At 48.5% G+C, this 21709-nt stretch overlaps 1 protein-coding gene across 1 annotated transcript in view; it reads right to left on the bottom strand.

Annotated features, from left to right (window-relative positions):
• The window catches only part of LOC140386912 (carboxypeptidase M-like), a 133791-nt gene that overhangs the window by 7790 nt on the left and 104292 nt on the right, over positions 1–21709 (bottom strand). The window contains exon 7 of the mRNA XM_072469781.1: positions 18155–18303. Coding sequence (XP_072325882.1) covers positions 18155–18303 — 149 coding nt within the window. The remainder of the gene's footprint in view (positions 1–18154; positions 18304–21709) is intronic.

Genomic DNA, 21709 nt, shown 5'->3' with positions numbered 1-21709 from the left:
ACTTCTCAAACTACCCGGAAGTCATGCCTCTCCATGATCTGACGTCGTCCGCAGTCATTGGGGCCTGCAAGGAAACATTTGCTCGCCATGGCATTCCAAGGACTGTCATGTCAGACAATGGACCCTGTTTCGCCAGCCGTGAATGGTCGTCCTTTGCCGCAGCATATGGTTTCACTCATGTGACATCCAGCCCTCTACATCCACAATCGAACGGGAAGGCTGAAAAGGGTGTCCACATCGCCAAGCGGCTCTTGTGCAAGGCGGCTGCTGCCGGATCGGACTTTAACCTCGCCTTGCTGGCCTATCGATCGGCCCCGCTATCCATGGGTCTCTCGCCAGCGCAGCTACTAATGGGTCGCTCCCTCAGGACGACGGTACCTTCCATCCTGGCACCAACAACAGACCATGAGACGGTTCTTCGGAACATGCAAATGCAGCGTGATCGCCAGAAAAGTCGGTACGACACACGAGCGACGGACCTGCCCCCCCTGTCCTCCGGAGACAAAGTACGCGTCCATCAACCGTATGGTGGCTGGTCAGCATCGGCCGAAGTCCTCCGACAAGTGGCTCCCCGCTCGTTCCTGGTTCGCATGCCGGATGGTTCAGTGCGTCGCCGCAATCGGCGCGCCCTTCGCCGACTTCCACGCTCACAGCCACACAGTACGCACACGCCAGATCCTCAACAGGCTTCCGAGGATGACTTTGTGGAGCTGCCGCACATCACGCCCTTTCCATCGCCACCCATGGCCATGCCTGCACAGCAGCCGGTGGTTCTTGATCCACCCTTGAGGCGGTCAACCCGAACTCATCACAAGCCCATTAGACTGGACTTATAATACCGTTCATATGTCTAACAAGTTGCACAATTTTACATGATAACCTGTTGTTGTTTATCGTTCCAGATATCGTCTGACTGGACAACTGTTCAAGTTTTTTTTTTCTCTCGTTCGCATTCATGTTATGTTATGGTACAACTTGGTTCATGTGACGCACCCGACATCGCCCCATGTACATAGTTCCGTCATGTGCACATGCTGTACACGACACACACACACTCTTAGATGCACTCACGACGCGATCATATTTATTACCACGTAGGCACATATCTTTGTAAAAAGGGGGGATGTCATGATATTCAAACACACACATCATGATGGACACACCAACAGGCAAATCAGAGCACACAACACCACAACCAATCACACACAAGAACACCAACCACATAAAAAGCACGAGCACGACACCTGGTGGTCAGTAGGTCTGGGGACAAAGACACGGAGAAGAGCTGTTACAAAATCACAAACAGGGAATCCCCACGTGCAGAGTGTCAAGACAAAACTGTACATAGTAAGTTTAAATAAAATAGCGTTGTACCATATACAACCGTGTTGGCTCATCTGTGTGTCAGAACACCCAACACCACAGTTGCAATTTCCCCAAAACACCCTAAACAGTGCGCCCTCCAGCCCCCGCTCTCTGTCCAGGCTGAAAACAATCTTGGATAAAACATTACAGTACAGGATACTTTAACAGACCGCTGCCACAGAAAAGCTCTGAGAGCCCTGAGTCCTTTAGTTCAAGTCCAGCTTCTTCTTTTAATAAAAGTCCAGTCCTAGTCAAAACAAGCTAGGTTAACAGACCGCCGCCACTGTACAGCACTGAGAAAACTAAGTGCCCGTTAGTTCAAGTCCAGCTTCTTCTCTTTAATGAAAGCCCAAACCTGTTCTGGTGTCTCAAAGTAGTGATGGAGTTCCTCAAACGTAACCCAAAGCTTCGCAGGATACAGCATTCCGAACCGAACCTCCTTTTTGTAGAGGGCTGCCTTTACCTTGATGAACCCTGCACGCCTCTTGGCCAGCTCCGTTTCCAAGTCCTGATAAATGCGCACCTCGCAGTTCTCCCATCTGCTGCTCCTCTCCGCCTTGGCCTATCGCAGCACACGTTCCCTTTCAGCAAGCCGGTGAAAGCGGACCACCAAGGCTCTCGGTCGGTCGCCCGTCCTGGGCTTCTTGCGGGGGCTCTGTGCGCCACATCCAACTCCAGGGGTCGAGGGAAGGCCTCCGGTCCCATCAGCACCTCGAGCATACCCGTCACATATGCACCCACATCCGATCCCTCGCAGCCCTCGGGGAGGCCAACGATCCTCAAATTCTGCCTCCTGGCTCTGTTCCCCAGCTCTTCAAGCTGCTCCTACATCCTCCTCTGGCAGGCATTCATCTCCTCCACCTCGTGCTCCAGCTCCGTTACCGTGTCCGCCTGGCTGGAGAGCTTCACATCGACCTCCCTGAGCGCCTTCTCTTGGACCGCCTGTGTCTCGACCATTCGGTCCATCACCGCCCTCATGGGGTCCAACGTGTCCCTCTTCAGTTCGGCGAAGCAATTTCTGAAGAGCTCCATCTGCTGCTCTCTTGGCCAGTGGGCCTCCGCTCCCTGGTCCCTGCCGTCCGCCATGCTTCTCCGCCCGGTCTGGGGTCCCCGCTGCTCCCGCTTCGATCCTTGCCGCTCCACTCGGCCACTTCTGGTCCAGCTGTCCATACCCCGGAGGGGGAAGCCTCTTCCCTTCGTCTCCTCCACCGATTCAGGTCGCCAGGTCCCGAAAAAGTCCGTTGAAAAAGGTCCGTTTGCCCATCGCGGGCAGGAGCGATCCGACCTGCGACCTTCTTCCTCGAGGGTGCCACCGGAAGTCCCCCGGCACTTAGACATTGATGAATTGACAGCCTGTTTCGACTTTGCAATGCTAGTTTTGACTTTACGACATCACTCCAGCGACCATTTGGGGCGGGATCCTCTCTCCCGCTGCACCCGTTTTCTGGCGCGGCGCTCCCCCGCCAGCAGCGGGATTCCCCGTCCCGGCAGCCGGCAAATGGGATTTCCCATTGCGACCACGCCCACGCAATCGGGAAATCTGCGGGGGTGAGTGCGCTGCCAGCCAAATGGAGGATCCCGCCAACAGAGAATCCCGCCCATCTTCTTTACCAATTGTTATGTTCCTTTATGTTCCGTCTTTCACAACCTCAGCAAGGGGAAATTGTTATATATGCAGGTTATTATATTTGTGTGCACTGTCTCTTTAAGAAGGGAGTCACATTACATGCATGACGTAGTTTGATACTTTTTGTGCTTGATTCAGGAACGAATCCCCCATTTATAACATTTTTCCTATGTGAAAACGTGTTCCGACTTACAATGTTTTGACTTATGACGTGGTTTCCAGGAACCAATTGTGTCCTATGTCTGAGGACTGGTCTGGACTCACAAACATACGCCTGATAAAAAATACGCATAAAGTTAGTTCCAGGCGTGCTTCCTGGATCAGTTTGGGGCACCTTGCATATTTTGGCTTGTGGCAATCTGGTGAAAACGGCAGGCAATAAATGTTCCCGTCTACTGGTGACAGAATCCATTATCTGACTAATTTTCCATTGTTTGCCCCTCGTTTTTGCCTCCCATCCACCTTTGCTAAGGATACCGATTACCCAGGTGCCTTTTAAAACAAAATGCTCATTTTCCCTTTAAGAAGCTAAGCTTGTACCTCATTGCCATGCATGTTTCCCACGTACTTAACATTGGGTTTTCCAACATGATTCTTGTCAACACCTCCACTCTATACCCATAACCCATTAACCCCACCCAACACTAAGGGCAATTTTGGACATTAAGGGTAATTTATCATGGCCAATCCACCTAACCTGCACATCTTTGGACTGTGGGAGGAAACCGGAGCACCCGGAGGAAACCCACGCACACACGGGGAGGATGTGCAGACTCCGCACAGACAGTAACCCAAGCCGGAATCGAACCTGGGACCCTAGAGCTGTGAAGCAATTGTGCTATCCACAATGCTACCGTGCTGCCCCCAACAGCCAAGCATATAGCGTGCGGGCTTAGCTGTGCTCCCACCCCCCATTGTAGGACAGTGCCCCACTCTGAGAATGCCCCATGCTGCCCAACAATGTTTTAGATCGCAGCCTCCAATAGAGACCAACCTATCACGACTGTTCAAAGGAGTGATGGAGGACATGTGCCATATTGATCCATGGAAACTCAGACATCAGGTTGCCAACTCTGGTTGGGTATATGCCCGGAGGATTCTAAGCTGTGAGTATCTGACTAGAGACAGAATCCACAAACTGTGAGTAAGATTGTGACACAGGAATGAGTGGAAATTGATTGGCATCAAAGGGCGTGAGGCAGCTCTAACATGTTTCTGAACCTAGAGGGCCTGAGGGTGGCCTGACTGTAGGCCCCTGGTCTCGGCTAAAAAAAATGTGGATGACCTGTCAGCCTGTCACATCTCTGCAGATGTTGTAAATAATTGCAGGTCAGCTTGCGTCTGGGGGAAGAATAGTAGGGGGCTTGGGGCAGAGTAGCAGTTGGGAAAGGGAAAAAAAGAATCAAACACAATTTCTTTGAAAGGAACTTAAAAATGGCACTTTGGCCTCTAATATATGGGACCTAGTACCTGTTATAGGCAGCTGCCACGGATGCCTGAAAAATAGTCTCGCCCAGTTTTGTTTTGGGCGTTTTTCGGTGACCTTGGTTCATGAGACTTTGACCCTCAAAACTGGGCCTTGTTGTGCTGAGTTTTATACCTGTAAAACAGACCGAATGAAGTCCAATCTTCACCTATTGGTCTTCTGTTCAACTAGACCTGCTGCACACTAAAATTATGAATGGATTTCAGTAACATGCCCGAACAGTCCAAAAACAAATATTCATTCCATTTGCATGGACCGTATGTGGAGGGACAATGAGATCCCAGACAGTGCTGAGTATGTCAGTGAATCAGTAAGCATTCAGTATGCCAGATCCTTTCCCAGCTCAGTAATAAAAAAAAAAATATTAATAACCTTAAAAAAGGACCAGAGGCCAATTTGAATTGTTGCTGTCCAAACCTTTTATAAGGACTTAAGAAGTAAGAGTAATGGGCCATTAGCCTGCTCCGCCATTCAATACGATCTTGGTTGACTTGACTGTGGCCTCAACTCCATTTTCCTGTGTACCTCCATGACTCCTGACTCCCCTATAGTTCAAGAATCAGCTTAGACCTATCAACAACGTACCTGGCGAACTTCAGATGCAAACAGCGGGGTATCAAAAGGCACTGTTACGGACACCTGAACTTTTCTTCTGTTAGGGAAATTCATTCAGAACCCTTTTCCAAAGCCTGCCCCAGCGCCAACTTTCATGACCTCTCTCGGTCGATTTGCAAAGTTTTCTCTGCTACCTATTCTTTTTCTCTCTCTTTCTAAGCTCCGCCCAACCCCTCAAACAAAGATTCTCTTGGGTTTCCAGACTTGAACCTATCAATGTTATCTTGGCTGTTTGATTGCCCACTCCCATTTATACAAAAGAACAGAGCCATGCTATTAATATTCAACTAGCCTCCAATTTATGGACAAAGAGGCCATCAGACTCTCTAATGGGCTAATAGGTGGTCAGACAGAAGTGTCCCAAAGGACAATGGATCTGGAGCATCCTGTGTGTTGGTTGGCAGGTACGGTGGGTAAGACCTGCACATTGGGTTCACGAAAGAGGAGATAGATGGAGAGACAGAAGGGCTAGTTTTCTGTTAGAATGAATTAAAATGGGCCAATGGACCTTCAACATACAAAACATTTTGTTTTGCATAAAGAGTTAGGGATACCATGGAAAAAATAAAAAGAAATTTTCCACTGGTGTGGTCGGAGACAAGGGAGTAAACCCTTAAAATCTGAGTCAGGCCATTTCAGAAAATAAGTTAGGAAACACTTCTTTATCCAAATGATGGTACAGGTGTGGAATTCTCTCTCACAAAGAAAGAGTGGAAGCTAGTTCAATTCATAATTTTTATTCTGTGATTGATCGATATTTAGCGAGCCAATGGTATTAATGGATATGGAGCCAAAATGGTGGTGGTTGGAATTGGGTTACAGATTGCCCATTAATTCATTGAATGGCCTACTCCTTTTCCTCCATTGCTATTTTCCCAATATAAATCCTTCCCTTCTACAGTCTCTCTGAGGTACTAAAATACCTTTTGGTTGGTGACCTCCGTGAAAGCATGGCTTTTTGAATGCTTCATACAATCAATGTCCTGTGAACCTCTCATAGTTTTAATGCTCAGTCATCAAAGGGTTTGGCTTTCTTGGTGACAGTTCACAGATGGCTGTACACACAAGGGGTCCCTTTACAAACTTGTGCTCTGTCTGCCAGGAGCACACATTAGGCTGGGTCAATGCAATCCGTCACAGTGGGCACCATGGCGAGCTGGGCCCACTTAATGATGGGAGAGGCCTCATGTCAGTGTCTTGGCGAGAGCAAAACCTAACCTCCAGCCCGCTTAAGTCTGATGGAAGAAAGGATTCTTGGACACCACCAGCAGCTGCCACCACTCCCAGTGGCGGCGAGAAGCCAAGGGAGCGCTGCCGGCCTCTGATTGACCAGCAGCACTCGGCAGGTGTCCTGAATCCTGCGGGAGGCCTGGCAGTGGCCACTTTAGCACCTAAAAAGACACTAAATACTGTGGGGTCTTCATGGAACTGATGGGCATACCCAGGCAGCTTTCCACTGGTGGTATTCAGGGATGCACGTGTCCACCCCTCCACTACCACCACCACTCCAAACCTCTCTCCTAACCCTCAACCTCCAATCATCCATCCCTCAGTTGTGGCAGTATGAATTTCTAAAACACCCCCGTGAAAACTATCCCGTGATGACCATCTATGTCACTATGCACAATATAAACATTCCACCTTCAGTTGATTTTCCAATGGTGTGAAGGTGGGTGATGCTGGGCTGATGTTGCTGAATACAGACCAGGAAACTCTGGAGCTGGTTATAGCTGTGATAAGTATATCTTGGCCAGCATGGGTTTGTGTGCAGTATAAAGTTCACCACTGTCGCATTGTAAGGCACTCGAGGGACACTGATAATGGAGACAGTCCTCTGGGCTGGCAGATAGCCTTCTGCCGTTACCTTCAAAGAAGAAAGCACAGAAATTATGAAGCAAGTGGGAAGATCATAATTGATAAGTGATTGCTGGGCAGGTGTGGGACATTCCCCCACCACCTGTCAAAGTGTCCCTTATTTTATTTCCCAAAGTTGGTCACCCAGGTCTCACGTACTATATCGGAAATTGAGCCAGTTGCATTTCCAAGAAAGATAATTAGGGATGGTGGTGGCTAGGTGGGGGTGGGGGGGTGGGGGGGGGGGGGGGGGGTGGGGGGGGGGGTCAAATTACCTAACAATTACAAAACAATATGTGTTACAGGAAATGTTGGAACCATCCTTGAGGCTTACATTACAGTGATAATACTTCCTTGTGCAAAATCAAAACATCGAACCACAGGGCGTTGTTAGGTAATACACTGGAACGTGAATAGACCGTTCAACCTGTTCCACATTTTACTTTAAATAGGGTTAGTCTGCACCTCAGGCCCATTTCCCCATTTTTTTAGGACATCTTGAAAGATCCAATTGTTTCAGAATTCACACTATTTGGGGGATGGAGTTACAGATTTCCACCTTTGTTGTGTGAGAGAGAGCACTTCCGGATTTCATTTCTAAATGATCTAGTTGAAATGTTAATGTCATGTTTCCCCTTGTTTTTATTCCCCCGCCACAGGAAATAATCTCTCCACATCTGCCCTACTGAATCCTTTTTTTTTTTAATAAATATTTTATTGAAAATTTTTGGTCAATCAACACAGTACATTGTGCATCCTTTACACAATATTATAACAGCACAAATAACAATGACCTATTTTATATAAGCAAAAAAACAAAAAATGAATAAATATTAAATAACAAAAATGAAAACTAGCCCTAATTGGCAACTGCCTTGTCACAAGTTACACCCCCCCCCGCCCACCCCCCCCCACCCCTCCCCCCCCCCCACCCCCAAATCCTGGGCTGCTGCTGCTGCCTTCTTTTTCCCCTTCCATCTATCTATCCGCAAGGTATTCGACGAACGGTTGCCACCGCCTGGTGAACCCTTGAGCCGACCCCCTTAGGACGAACTTAATCCGCTCTAACTTTAAAACCCCGCCATTTCATTTATCCAGGTCTCCACCCCCGGGGGCTTGGCTTCCTTCCACATTAGCAATATCCTGCGCCGGGCTACTAGGGACGCAAAGGCCAAAACATCGGCCTCTCTCGCCTCCTGCACTCCCGGCTCTTGTGCTACCCCAAATATAGCCAACCCCCAGCTTGGTTCGACCCGGACCCCCACTACTTTTGAAAGCACCTTTGTCACCCCCATCCAAAACCCCCGTAGTGCCGGGCATGACCAAAACATATGGGTATGATTCGTTGGGCTTCTCGAGCACCTCGCACACCTATCCTCCACCCCAAAAAATTTACTGAGCCGCGCTCCAGTCATATGCGCCCTGTGTAATACCTTAAACTGAATCAGGCTTAGCCTGGCACACGAGGACGACGAGTTTACCCTACTTAGGGCATCCGCCCACAGCCCCTCCTCGATCTCCTCCCCCAGCTCTTCTTCCCATTTCCCTTTTAGTTCATCTACCATAGTCTCCCCTTCGTCCCTCATTTCCCTATATATATCTGACACCTTACCATCCCCCACCCATGTCTTTGAGATCACTCTGTCCTGCACCTCTTGTGTCGGGAGCTGTGGAAAATCCCTCACCTGTTGCCTCGCAAAAGCCCTCAGTTGCATATACCTGAATGCATTCCCTTGGGGCAACCCATATTTCTCGGTCAGCGCTCCCAGACTCGCGAACTTCCCATCCACAAATAGATCTTTCAGTTGCGTTATTCCTGCTCTTTGCCACATTCCATATCCCCCATCCATTCCCCCCGGGGCAAACCTATGGTTGTTTCTTATCGGGGACCCCCCCAAAGCTCCAGTCTTTCCCCTATGCCGTCTCCACTGTCCCCAAATCTTCAGTGTAGCTACCACCACCGGGCTTGTGGTGTAGTTCCTCGGTGAGAACGGCAATGGGGCTGTCACCATAGCCTGCAGGCTAGTCCCCCTACAGGACGCCCTCTCTAATCTCTTCCACGCCGCTCCCTCCTCCTCTCCCATCCACTTACTCACCATTGAAATATTAGCGGCCCAATAGTACTCACTTAGGCTCGGTAGTGCCAGCCCCCCCCTATCCCTGCTACGCTGTAAGAATCCCTTCCTCACTCTCGGGGTCTTCCCGGCCCAAACAAAACCCATGATGTTCTTTTCAATCCTTTTAAAAAAAGCCTTCGTGATCACCACCGGGAGGCACTGAAACACAAAGAGGAATCTCGGGAGGACCACCATCTTAACCGCCTGCACTCTCCCTGCCATTGACAGGGCTACCATATCCCATCTCTTGAAATCTTCCTCCATCTGTTCCACCAACCGCGTTAAATTTAACCTGTGCAGTGTGCCCCAATTCTTAGCTATCTGGATCCCCAGGTAACGAAAGTCTCTTGTTACCTTCCTCAATGGTAGGTCCTCTATTTCTCTACTCTGCTCCCCAGGATGCACCACAAACAGCTCACTCTTCCCCATGTTCAATTTATTCCCTGAAAAATCCCCAAACTCCCCAAGTATCCGCATTATTTCTGGCATCCCCTCCGCCGGATCCGCCACATATAGTAGCAAATCGTCCGCTTACAAAGATACCCGGTGTTCTTCTCCTCCCCTAAGTACTCCCCTCCACTTCTTGGAACCCCTCAGCGCTATCGCCAGGGGCTCAATCGCCAGTGCAAACAGTAATGGGGACAGAGGGCATCCCTGCCTTGTCCCTCTATGGAGCCGAAAATATGCCGATCCCCGTCCATTCGTGACCACACTCGCCACTGGGGCCCTATACAATAGCTGCACCCATCTAACATACCCCTCTCCAAAACCAAATCTCCTCAACACCTCCCACAAATAATCCCATTCCACTCTGTCAAATGCTTTCTCGGCATCCATCGCCACTACTATCTCTGTTTCACCCTCTGGTGGGGCCATCATCATTACCCCTAACAGCCTCCGTATATTCATGTTCAGCTGTCTCCCCTTCACAAACCCAGTTTGGTCCTCGTGAACCACCCCCGGGACACATTCCTCTATTCTCATTGCCATTACCTTGGCCAGGACCTTGGCATCCACATTTAGGAGGGAAATTGGTCTGTAGGACCCGCATTGTAGCGGGTCCTTTTCCTTCTTTAAGAGAAGCGATATCGTTGCTTCAGACATAGTCGGGGGCAGTTGTCCCCTTTCCTTTGCCTCATTAAAGGTCCTCGTCAGTACCGGGGCGAGCAAGTCCAAATATTTTCTATAAAATTCGACTGGGAATCCGTCCGGTCCCGGGGCCTTTCCCGTCTGCATGCTCCTAATTCCTTTCACCACTTCTTCTACCTCGATCTGTGCTCCCAGTCCCACCCTTTCCTGCTCTTTCACCTTGGGAATTTCCAGCCGATCCAAAAAGTCCATCATTCTCTCCCTCCCATCCGGGGGTTGAGCTTCATATAATTTTTTATAAAATGTCTTGAACACTTCATTCACTCTCTCCGCTCCCCGCTCCATCTCTCCTTCTCGTCCCTCACTCCCCCTATTTCCCTCGCTGCTCCCCTTTTCCTCAATTGGTGTGCCAGCAACCTGCTCGCCTTCTCCCCATATTCATACTGTACACCCTGTGCCTTCCTCCATTGTGCCTCTGCAGTGCCTGTAGTCAGCAAGTCAAATTCCACATGCAGCCTTTGCCTTTCCCTGTACAATCCCTCCTCCGGTGCTTCCGCATATTGTCTGTCCACCCTCAAAAGTTCTTGCAGCAACCGCTCCCGTTCCTTACTCTCCTGCTTCCCTTTATGTGCCCTTATTGATATCAGCTCCCCCCTAACCACCGCCTTCAACGCCTCCCAGACCACTCCCACCTGGACCTCCCCATTGCCATTGAGTTCCAAGTACTTTTCAATACACCCCCTCACCCTTAGACACACCCCCTCATCCGCCATTAGTCCCATGTCCATTCTCCAGGGTGGGCGCCCTCCTGTTTCCTCCCCTATCTCCAAGTCCACCCAGTGTGGGGCGTGATCCGAAATGGCTATAGCCGTATACTCCGTTCCCCTCACCTTCGGGATCAATGCCCTACCCAGCACGAAAACGTCTATGCGCGAATATACTTTATGGACATAGGAGAAAAACGAGAACTCCTTACTTCTAGGTCTACTGAATCTCCACGGGTCCACACCTCCCATCTGCTCCATCAAATCTTTAAGCACCTTGGCTGCTGCCGGCCTCCTTCCAGTCCTGGACTTCGACCTATCCAGCCCTGGTTCCAACACCGTGTTAAAGTCTCCCCCCATTATCAGCTTTCCCGTCTCCAGGTCCGGAATGCGTCCTAGCATCCGCCTCATAAAATTGGCATCATCCCAGTTCGGGGCATACACGTTTACCAAAACCACCGTCTCTCCCTGTAGTTTGCCACTCACCATCACGTATCTGCCCCCGTTATCCGCCACTATAGTCTTTGCCTCGAACATTACCCGCTTCCCCACTAATATAGCCACCCCCCTGTTTTTCGCATCTAGCCCCGAATGGAACACCTGCCCCACCCATCCTTTGCGCAGCCTAACCTGGTCTATCAGTTTCAGGTGCGTTTCCTGTAACATAACCACATCTGCTTTAAGTTTCTTAAGGTGTGCGAGTACCCATGCCCTCTTTATCGGCCCGTTGAGCCCTCTCACGTTCCACGTGATCAGCCGAGTTGGGGGGCTTCCCACCCCCCCCCCCCCTTGCCGATTAGCCATCATCTTTTTCCAGCTTCTCACCCAGTTCCCACGCAGCTGTATCTCCCCCAGGCGGTGCCCCCCCGCCCATCCTCTCCCGTACCCGCTCCCCCCTTTCCCCAGCAGCAGCAACCCAGTAATTCCCCCCTCCCACCCCCCCCGCTAGACCCCCCGCTAGCGTAATTACTCCCCCCATGTTGCTCCCAGAAGTCAGCAAACTCTGGCTGACCTCGGCTTCCCCCCGTGACCACGGCTCGCACCGTGCGACGCCCCCTCCTTCCTGCTTCTCTATTCCCGCCATAATTATCATAGCGCGGGAGCCAAGCCCGCGCTTCTCCCTTGGCCCCGCCCCCCATGGCCAACGCCCCATCTCCTCTCCCTCCCCACCTCCCCCCATCACCCCCTGTGGGAGAGAGAAAAGTTACCACACCGCAGGATTAGAACATAAAACCCCTCTTCGCCCCCCCCCCATTCGCCCCACCACTTTGTCCAAACGTTCTTTTTAATAATCCACTCATTCCAGTTTTTCTTCTACAATAAAAGTCCACGCTTCATCCGCCGTCTCAAAGTAGTGGTGCCTCCCTTGATATGTGACCCACAGTCTTGCCGGTTGCAGCATTCCAAATTTTATCTTCCTTTTATGAAGCACTGCCTTGGCCCGATTAAAGCTCGCCCTCCTTCTCGCCACCTCCGCACTCCAGTCTTGATAAACGCGGATCACCGCGTTCTCCCATTTACTGCTCCGGGTTTTCTTCGCCCATCTAAGGACCATTTCTCTATCCTTAAAACGGAGGAATCTCACCACTATGGCTCTGGGAGTTTCTCCTGCTCTCGGTCCTCGCACCATAACTCGGTATGCTCCCTCCACCTCCAACGGACCCGCCGGGGCCTCCGCTCCCATTAACGAGTGCAGCATCGTGCTCACATATGCCCCGACGTCCGCACCCTCCACACCTTCAGGAAGACCAAGAATCCTCAGGTTGTTCCTCCTTGCGTTGTTTTCCAGTGCCTCCAACCTCTCCACACATCGTTTCTGATGTGCCTCCTGTATCTCCGTCTTCACCACCAGGCCCTGTATATCGTCCTCATTCTTGGCTGCCTTCACCTTCACGACCCGAAGCTCCCGCTCCTGGGTCTTTTGTTCCTCCTTTAGCCCTTCAATCGTCTGTAGTATCGGGGCCAACAGCTCTTTCTTCATTTCCTTTTTTATCTCTTCCACGCAGCATTTCAAGAACTCTTGTTGTTCAGGGCCCCATGTTAAACTGCCACCTTCCGACGCCATCTTGGTTTTTGCTTGCCTTCCTTGCCGCTGTTCCAAAGGATCCGCTGCAATCCGGCCACTTTCCTCTCCTTTTTCCATCCGTGTCCAGGGGGAATTCCCTTCTGGTTTACCGCACGGTGTTTTTAGCCGTTAAAATTGCCGTTGGGGCTCCTATCAAGAGCCCAAAAGTCCGTTTCACCGGGAGCTGCCGAAACGTGCGACTCAGCTGGTCATCGCCGCACCCGGAAGTCCTCCTACTGAATCCTTTTAATGCACAATTGAGGAAGCAGCTCTCAGAAAAGTCAACGTTGTATTCACTTAGCCAGAGACAAGGGTTGGAAGATGCAGGGGGAGGCAAGGCTATCACAGAGATAACATCCTGCAGATCAAACTCGCAATTTGTTCTGAGTGCGGATTGCATGTTTCTAATTATCTCCAAATTAATGATGTACGTGACAGTTTAATTAGAGTTCCCTTATCATGTATGGAGAGAAAGTTGTGAGATGTTTCTTGGGAAGGTAATGGTGGAAACCACTTGAGATGGCAAATTAAAAGAGTTGCAAAGCATTAAAATGTATTTTAATGATCCATGCACAATGCGATCTTGGTTGATTTGTACCTCAACTCCTTCCCCCTGCCTTAGCTGCATATCCTTTTGTACCCTCCTCTGTTTCATTCTGCTTATCTTTGACCCAAACATACCAATCAGACGCAAGGATTGGTGAAACAATAATTGTGGGTTCTTTACTTGAAGATAATTAAATACCATACACAGATAATGTTCATTGGGGGATGTGTTGGGCGCTCTGGATCCATGGAACACATACAGGTCACCAACACTTGAAATAGTGCAACACTATTTTATTGAGGCATTAACTGTTTAACATACTCTTACTATGGGTTAACACGATATAGCTTTAACTAAAGACCTTTGCCTTGTCCTAACCAGTCGATGCACTCAGCACATGGTGAATGTCTGTGCTGCAGGCTGTGAGCTCTGTCCTACTAGGAGGCTGTAGCTCGAATGAGCGGGAACTCTGATGCCCCCTGTCTTTATAGTGCACGTGCTCTAACTGGTGATTGGCTGCGGTGTTGTGTGTGTTGATTGGTCCCACTGTGTGTCCATCAGTGTGTGTGTCTGCAGCATGATACTGGTGTATATTATGACAGGGGACTACGAAGCACACGGCTTACCTCGGCCTGCTTGCAGACTGACTGCAAGTCACGGGACTATTACATCATATCCTGTTGAGGTGTATAATGATTGACTTTACCATATGCTTCCTTAAAGGTACATGCCATCATTACACAATATTGTCTCCCAAAAAAATTCAATCAGTCGCTGATAGAAAATTATTAGTTCAGCTAGCTGTTCTTCACTTCTACCATCCTTTGAGTGAAGAAGTGTTTCCTGACTTCTCTCCTAAAAACAGTCAAGCATCAATTTTAAGATTTTGTTTCCAATCCTGGACTCCCCCACCAACAGATCGAGTTTCTATCCACTATTGGAATTTCTTTCACAATCATAAGACCATCAGGCATAGGAGCAGAATTAGTCCACTCGGCCCATCGAGTCTGCTCCGCCATTCAATCATGGCTGATATTTTTCTCATCCCCATTCTCCTGCCTTCTCCCCATAACCCCTGATCCCCTTATTGATCGATCTCTGTTTTAAAGCCACTCAGTGATTTGGCCTCCACAGCCTTCTGCGGCCAAAGAGTTTCAAAGATTCACCATCCTCCGTTGAAGAAATTCCTCCTCATCTCTGTTTCAAAGGATCGTCCCTTTAGTCTGAGATTATGTCCTCAGCTTCTAGTTATTCCTACAAGTGGAAACATTGTCTCCATGTCCACTCTATCCAGGCCACACAGTATCCTGTAAGTTTCAATAAGATCCCCCCTCATCCTTCTAAACTCCAACGAGTACAGATCCAGAGTCCTCAACCGTTCCTCATACGACAAGAGCTTCATTCCAGGGATCATTCTTGTGAACCTCCTCTGGACCCTTTCCAAGGCCAGCACATCCTTCCTTAGATATGGGGCCCAAAACTGCTCACAATATTCCAAATGGGGTGTGACCAGAGCCTTATGTAGCCTCAGAGGTACATCCCTGGTCTTGTATTCTAGCCCTCTCGACACGAATGCTAACATTGCATTTGCCTTCCTAACTGCTGACTTAACCTTAAGAGAATCGTGAACAAGGACTCCCAAGTCCCTTTGTGCTTCTGATTTCCTAAGCATCTTCCCATTTAGAAAATAGTCTATGCCTCCATTTCTCCTTCCGAAGTGCATAACCTCACACTTTTCCACATTGTATAAACATCTACCACTTCTTTGCCCACTCTCCTTCTGAAGCCCACCTGCTTCCTCAATACTACCTGCCCCTCTACAGATCTTTGCATCGTCTGCAAAATTAGCAACCGTGCCTTCAGTTCCTGCCTCCAGATCATTAATGTATATTGTGAAAAGTTGTGGTCCCAGCACCGACCCCTGAGGTACACCACTAGTCATTGGCTGCCATCCTGAACTAGACCCCTTTATCCCTACTCTTGGCCTTCTACCAGTCAGCCAATCCTCTATTCATGCCAGGATCTTACCCTGAACACCATCGGCTTTTAACTTATTTAACAGTCTCCTATGCGGCACCTTGTCAAAGGCCTTCTGGAAATCTAAATAAATCACATCCACTGGTTTTCCTTTGTCTAACTTCCTTGTTACTTCCTCAAAGAACTCTAACAGATTTGTCAGACATGACCTCCCCTTGACGAGTCCGTGCTGACTCAGTCCTATTTTACCATGCAATTCCAAGTACCCCGCAATCTCATCTTTAATAATGGACTCTAAAATCTTACCAGTGACCAAAGTCAGGCTAACCGGCCTATAATTTCCCATCTTCTGCCTCCCTCCCTTCTTAAACAGCGGTGTTACATTAGCCACTTTCCAGTCCTCTGGGTCCCTTCCTGCCTCCAGTGATTCCTGAAAGATCACCATCAATGCCTCCACAATCTCCTCAGCAACTCTTTTAGAACCCTGGGGTGTAGTCCATCCGGTTCAGGTGATTTATCCACCTTCAGACCTTTCAGTTTCCCCAGAACCTTCTCCTTAGTAATGGTCACTGCACTCACCTCTGCCCCCTGTTCTCCTGGAGCTCTGGCATCCCACTGGTGTCTTCCACCATGAAGACTGATGCAAAGTAACTATTCAATTCATCTGCCATTTCTTTTTTTCCCATTATTACTTCTCCAGCCTCATTTTCCAGTGGTTCAATGTCTATTTTTGCATCTCTCTTACCTTTTATATATTGAAAAAAACTCTTCCTATCTGCCTGTATATTACTAGCTAGCATGCACTCATACTTTATCTTCTCCCCCCTTTTTGCTTTTTTAGTTGTCCTCTGCTCGCTTTTAAAGGCTTCCCAATCCTCTGGCTTCCCACTAATTCTCGCCATTTTGTATGCTTTTTTTTTAGCATTTATGCTGTCCTTGACTTCCCTCGTCAGCCATGGATGCCTTGACCGCCCTGAGCATGTTTCTTCCTCCTTGGGATGAATTTCTGTTATGCCGCCTGAAAACTCCTGCCATTGCTGTTCCACTGTCTTCCCTGCTAGGCTCCTTTTCCAATCAACTCTGGCCAGCTCTTCCCTCATGTCTTTGTAGTTACCCTTATTTAATTGTAATACTGTTACATCTGATTGTAGCTTCTCCCTCTCAAAGTGCAGGGCAAATTCCATCATATTGTGGGATATGATAATCCTAAATCAAATCACCCCTTAACCTGTGATAGCCATCAAAATACAAGCCTAGCAATGTACGAAGCTCTGTATCATATCGATTTACCATGTTCATGTCTTGCTATGTGCGCTTTCTTTCTTTTTGTTACGGGGCGGGTTGGGGGGGGGGGGGTTGTTTGTAAGGGTGAAAAACTGTGTTAAAATTCTTAATAAATATATTTTTCTTAAACAAAAAATTTTTTTTTAAAAATTTTAAATACAAGCCTAGTTTATGTAATCTCTCCTTATAATATAACCCTTGGAGCCCAGGTAATATTCTGGTGAATCTGTATCACATTCTTTTAAGGGAAACTTATATATTCTTCCCCAAGGTGCGGTGCCCAGAACTGTACTTAGTACTCTAACTAGGGCCTAGCCAAGGCTTTCAATCACTGTAGCAAAACTTCCTTCCTTTTATATTCTAGTCCTCTAGTTATAAAGGCGAACATCCCATTAGTCTTTTTGTGTTTGATTTTGTCCCTGGCTACTACATTTTACTGATGTTTGTGCATGGATCCCCAAACATCTTTGGCCCTTCGCTGTTCCTGGTTTTTCATTACTTAAATTATATTCCGATTTATAGAATTGCTGAAAAAGAGACATTCTGTTGAAGCTTCTTGTCTTGCACTCATCAGGGCAGAGACTAGAATGCCAAATTTCAAAGGGAGCAATAATTTATTATCTATATATCCTGCTTTGTTGCAAAATGGATGAAGCCACACTTACCTGCTTTGAAATACATCTTCCATGGTTATATCTATTTATTTAATCTATCAGTGCCTCTTTGTAGTTTTATGCTCCAGTCTATACTACTTACTATATACCACCAGTCATGGGTCAGCAACAAAATTGGATGGATGGCTCTCTGTAATGTTATCTATGTCATGAATGAATGTGCTCAATAGCTGAGGCCTCCGCTCCGATCATTGTGGGACACCACTAGCCAGTTCCTACCAGTTTGCGTACATGCAAACAATTGTTTTCTATGCCAACCAATCTTCTAGCCATCTCTAGAAATAGTTTCCACTTCTAGGAACTTTAATATTAGCCAATCTATTAAACCTTATTAAATGCCTTCCGGAAATCCATATCAGTTGCATTTATGGACATTAATTCCCTCTATTAATTTAGTTACTTCAACAAAATACCCAGTCAGGTTTGTTAGACATGGCCTATTTATTACAAATACATGTTGATTCTTCCTAATCCATTTAAATATCTCCACGCGTTCTGCCATCTGTCTTTAATTATAGGTTCCAATAACTTTGCACAGATCTAACAATAACAGGTCTGTTATATCCTGGCTTCTCTTTCTCACCTTTCTTGAATAATTTCTTCCCTCTAGCATTTTAATGCTGATATCTTCTATTAACGTCAATGACAACACGCAAGAAACATAAATCCAGGAGACAGGAGAACTCTTACCAGGATGGTGTATCGTCCTGTTAGGAGAAGCTGATAGTATTCACCATCTGCAGTAGTGTTGTATGGCAGAATATTATCACGTCCCTTTATATAGACTGAAGCTCCTTTTATGGGGTTTCCATTTGTGTCGATGACTCTCCCTTTAATTCCTGGTTAATAGAGAAGAAAATGACAGATTCCACAAGTGGTATAAATATATTGTCCGGAATTCTCCGATTGTTGCGATGCACCTTTCCCGCCGGCAGTGTTGGTTTCCTGGCGGCATGGGGTGGTTACAAGGGGAAATCCCATTGGCAAGCGGCAGGAAGATAGAATCCCTCCGCCAGTGAACGATGCCCAGCCGAGGAACGCTGGAGAATCCTACCCATGAGCTCTCTGATGGGCTGTCGCCCAGTTTCTAAAGTGCTGGCTGCAAATATCCTCAAAGTTGCTGCTGTAACTTTGTTAGAAATATGGAAAAATCCCAATTACACCCTTCCCACGATGGAATAGAAGCGGCTCCGAGGAAATTCCTGGTCTGCTCGATTTGCTGATATCTCTTTTCTTGCCCATCTAGTTGTCCATTGCTCCAGACCTCTTTCTCTCCCTTTCTAATTAGAAGTCTCGACTTTGGCATGCAAGAATAAGGACAAACGTATATATAGGGCGGGATTCTCCACTCCCACGCCGAAGTGGCCGCGCCGTCGTGAACGCCGTTGAGGTTCCCGACGGCGCGGAACGGCCCCGGTCCCGACCGATTCAGGCCCTGACAATGGGCCAGGATCTGGGCCGCGTCATCTACCCGCGCCAGGCCTTGTCACCCGCGTAAAAGCGGCGTCGCATAGATGACGCGGCCGGCGCCGCATAACGGGCGTCATCCGCGCATGCGTGGTTGTCGTCCTCTCTAAATCCGCCCCGCAAGAAGATGGGGGACGGATCTTGCGAGGCCGCGGAAGGAAGGAGATCCTCCTTCAGAGAGGACGGCCCGACGATCGGTGGGCACCGATCGCGGGCCACCCCACATTCCAGGTGAAGCCCGGTGCAGAATCCCCCCTCGCCCCCCCCACAGGCCGCCCCCCCAGCGTTCACGCACCGCCCACGACTGCAGAGACCAGGGTCGTCATTCTCCGCCGGCGGGAGTCTCCGTTTTGCCGGCGCCCGGGGGTTTCCCAACGGCGTGAGGCTGCCCCACAATGGGAAACCCTATTGACCGGCCGGTGTTACGGAGACTCCCGCCGGCCGGTCGGGGCAGAAATGTGGCGGGGCGGGTAGGAGAATTTCACCCCAGGTGTGGACGGCGCTGGGGGGAACCCGCCGTTTTGGCCTGGCCGCTCGGCCCATCTGGGCCTCAGAATAGCGGGGGTGCCGGAGAATCGCCATTTTGGGTTTCTCTGGCCTGCGGCCTGCGAAACTCGACCGGGCCGTTCCCGCCGCTTGGGAGAATCGTGGGAGGGCGTCGGACCGGCGTCCCTGGATATTTTGGCGGCCCAGGCGATTCTCCCAACCGGCGTGGGAGTGGAGAATCATAGGATCTGGAAAATCTCTGCAGGATGAAGGAGGTGTTTGATAGGTCTGAAAAGCACAAAGTACATTCACGCATACTTCTTTTGAGTTAATTACTTTTTCAGGCAATTAACATGACCACGAATTCAACTAATCAAATCAGAGAAAAAACTTCTCCGAGTAGCCATGTTAATTCCCAACTCATGACACTATATAATGTTTGCTATGTTAAAGGTGTATTAAAAGTACAAGTTGTAAATTTCTTTACTGCCCAAAGCCTGTCCACCATCTACAAGGCACAAGTCAGGAGTGTAATGGAAAGCTCTCCACTTGCCTGGATGAGTGCAATTCCAACAACATTCAAGAAGCTCGATACCATCCAAGACAAAGCAGCCCGCTTGATTGGCACCCCTTCCACAAACATTCACTCCCTCCACCACTGGTGCAAAGGGGTAGCCGTATGTATCATCTCCAAGATGATCTGCAGGAACTCACCAAGGTTCCTTAGGAAGCACCTACCAAACTCACGACCGCTACCATCTAGAAGGACAAGAGCAGCAGATACCTGGGAACACCACCCCCTGCAAAATTCCCCTCCAAACCATTCACCATCCTGACTTAGATATATATCGTCATTCCTTCACTGTCGCTGGACCAAAACCTTCCCTACCAGCACTGTGGCTGCACCAACACCACAGGGACTACAGCAGTCCAAGAAGGCAGCTTGCCAGCAACGTTGTATGGGTAAATAGGGATGGACAATAAATGCTGACCTAAGTTGAGACACCCATATCCCATGAATAGTTTTTTAAAAGGAGGGATTTTTGGAGCAGCCAAAGTAAACTGAGATTCCTATGGAAGAGTGGGAACATCTTATTTGTTGCTTACCTATTGAGTGAATGAGAGAGTCAACAGTCAAACAGCTTTCTTGAACTAAATTGAAGTCGTCAAGACAAAAGTAACCCACAATGGTTTACATAGAATTTACAGTGCAGAAGGAGGCCATTCAGCCCATCGAGTCTGCACCGGCTCTTGGAAAGAGCACCCTACCCAAGGTCAACACCTCCGCCCTATCCCTATAACCCCATAACCCAGTAACCCCACCCAACACTAAGGGCAATTTTGGACACTTAGGGCAATTTATCATGGCCAATCCACCTAACCTGCACCTCTTTGGACTGTGGGAGGAAACCGGAGCATCCGTAGGAAACCCACGCAGGCACGGGGAGGATGTGCAGACTCCGCACAGACAGTGACCCAAGCCGGAGTCGAACCTGGGATCCTGGAGCTGAGAAGCAATTGTGCTATCCACAATGCTACCGTTACTTTCTAACTGGAGCTTCGAGCATGGTAGAACTAAATAAAGGGCTTCACAAGGATCTTGTCCAGCTGAGTGTCTGAATTTTCCCAAGCAGAAACGGAACAGGTTTGGTTCCGTATGTGAATTTTCCCAAATCGGGTTACTGTCAGAAGTACTGTAAACAAAGACGGAGAGAGATTACCCACTCTCTCGCATCCTTCCTGTTTGAGTGACAGTGGGCGGGAAATAGTCCAGCTTTCCCATTACACTGCCGCCTCTCACACAGAGAAACCATTGGATGGGAAGAATTCTGAATTGAGAAAAATAACCTGGAGATTGGAAAATCATTGGTAAACAGAAGGCTCAGTATAATGAAGTAGAAGTTTGATTTATTTAAAAGATAGGTTTCTGAGGAATCAGACTGAATGGAATGCAACATGTTGTATTATTGATCCTGCTATAATAGAAATAATTTCAAAATTTCAACTACTCAAGCTGATATAGTGCTGGTTCCTTTAGAATAACCTGTATTTATATAAAACACTCCATGGCATGTCACAGAGCTAAAACCAAACAGAAAAGGATTCTCAGTCAAAGGCAGAGATATTTGAAGTAGAGACCAAAAGTTTGTTCAGAGGTGGACTTTAAGGAGGGTGTTAGAGGAGGATTGGGCTAAAACTGGATGGCATTTCTGCAGCTATAAGGTTGTGGTCTAAAGCCCTATTCTGGGGCTTGAGAACATACCTTCAGCTGATACTCCAATGCAGTGCTAA

This window comes from Scyliorhinus torazame, chromosome 12 (assembly GCF_047496885.1).
Source record: "Scyliorhinus torazame isolate Kashiwa2021f chromosome 12, sScyTor2.1, whole genome shotgun sequence".
Taxonomy (NCBI): domain Eukaryota; kingdom Metazoa; phylum Chordata; class Chondrichthyes; order Carcharhiniformes; family Scyliorhinidae; genus Scyliorhinus; species Scyliorhinus torazame.
Note: the sequence above shows the minus strand (reverse complement) of the source record. Positions and strands in the feature narration are given on the sequence as shown.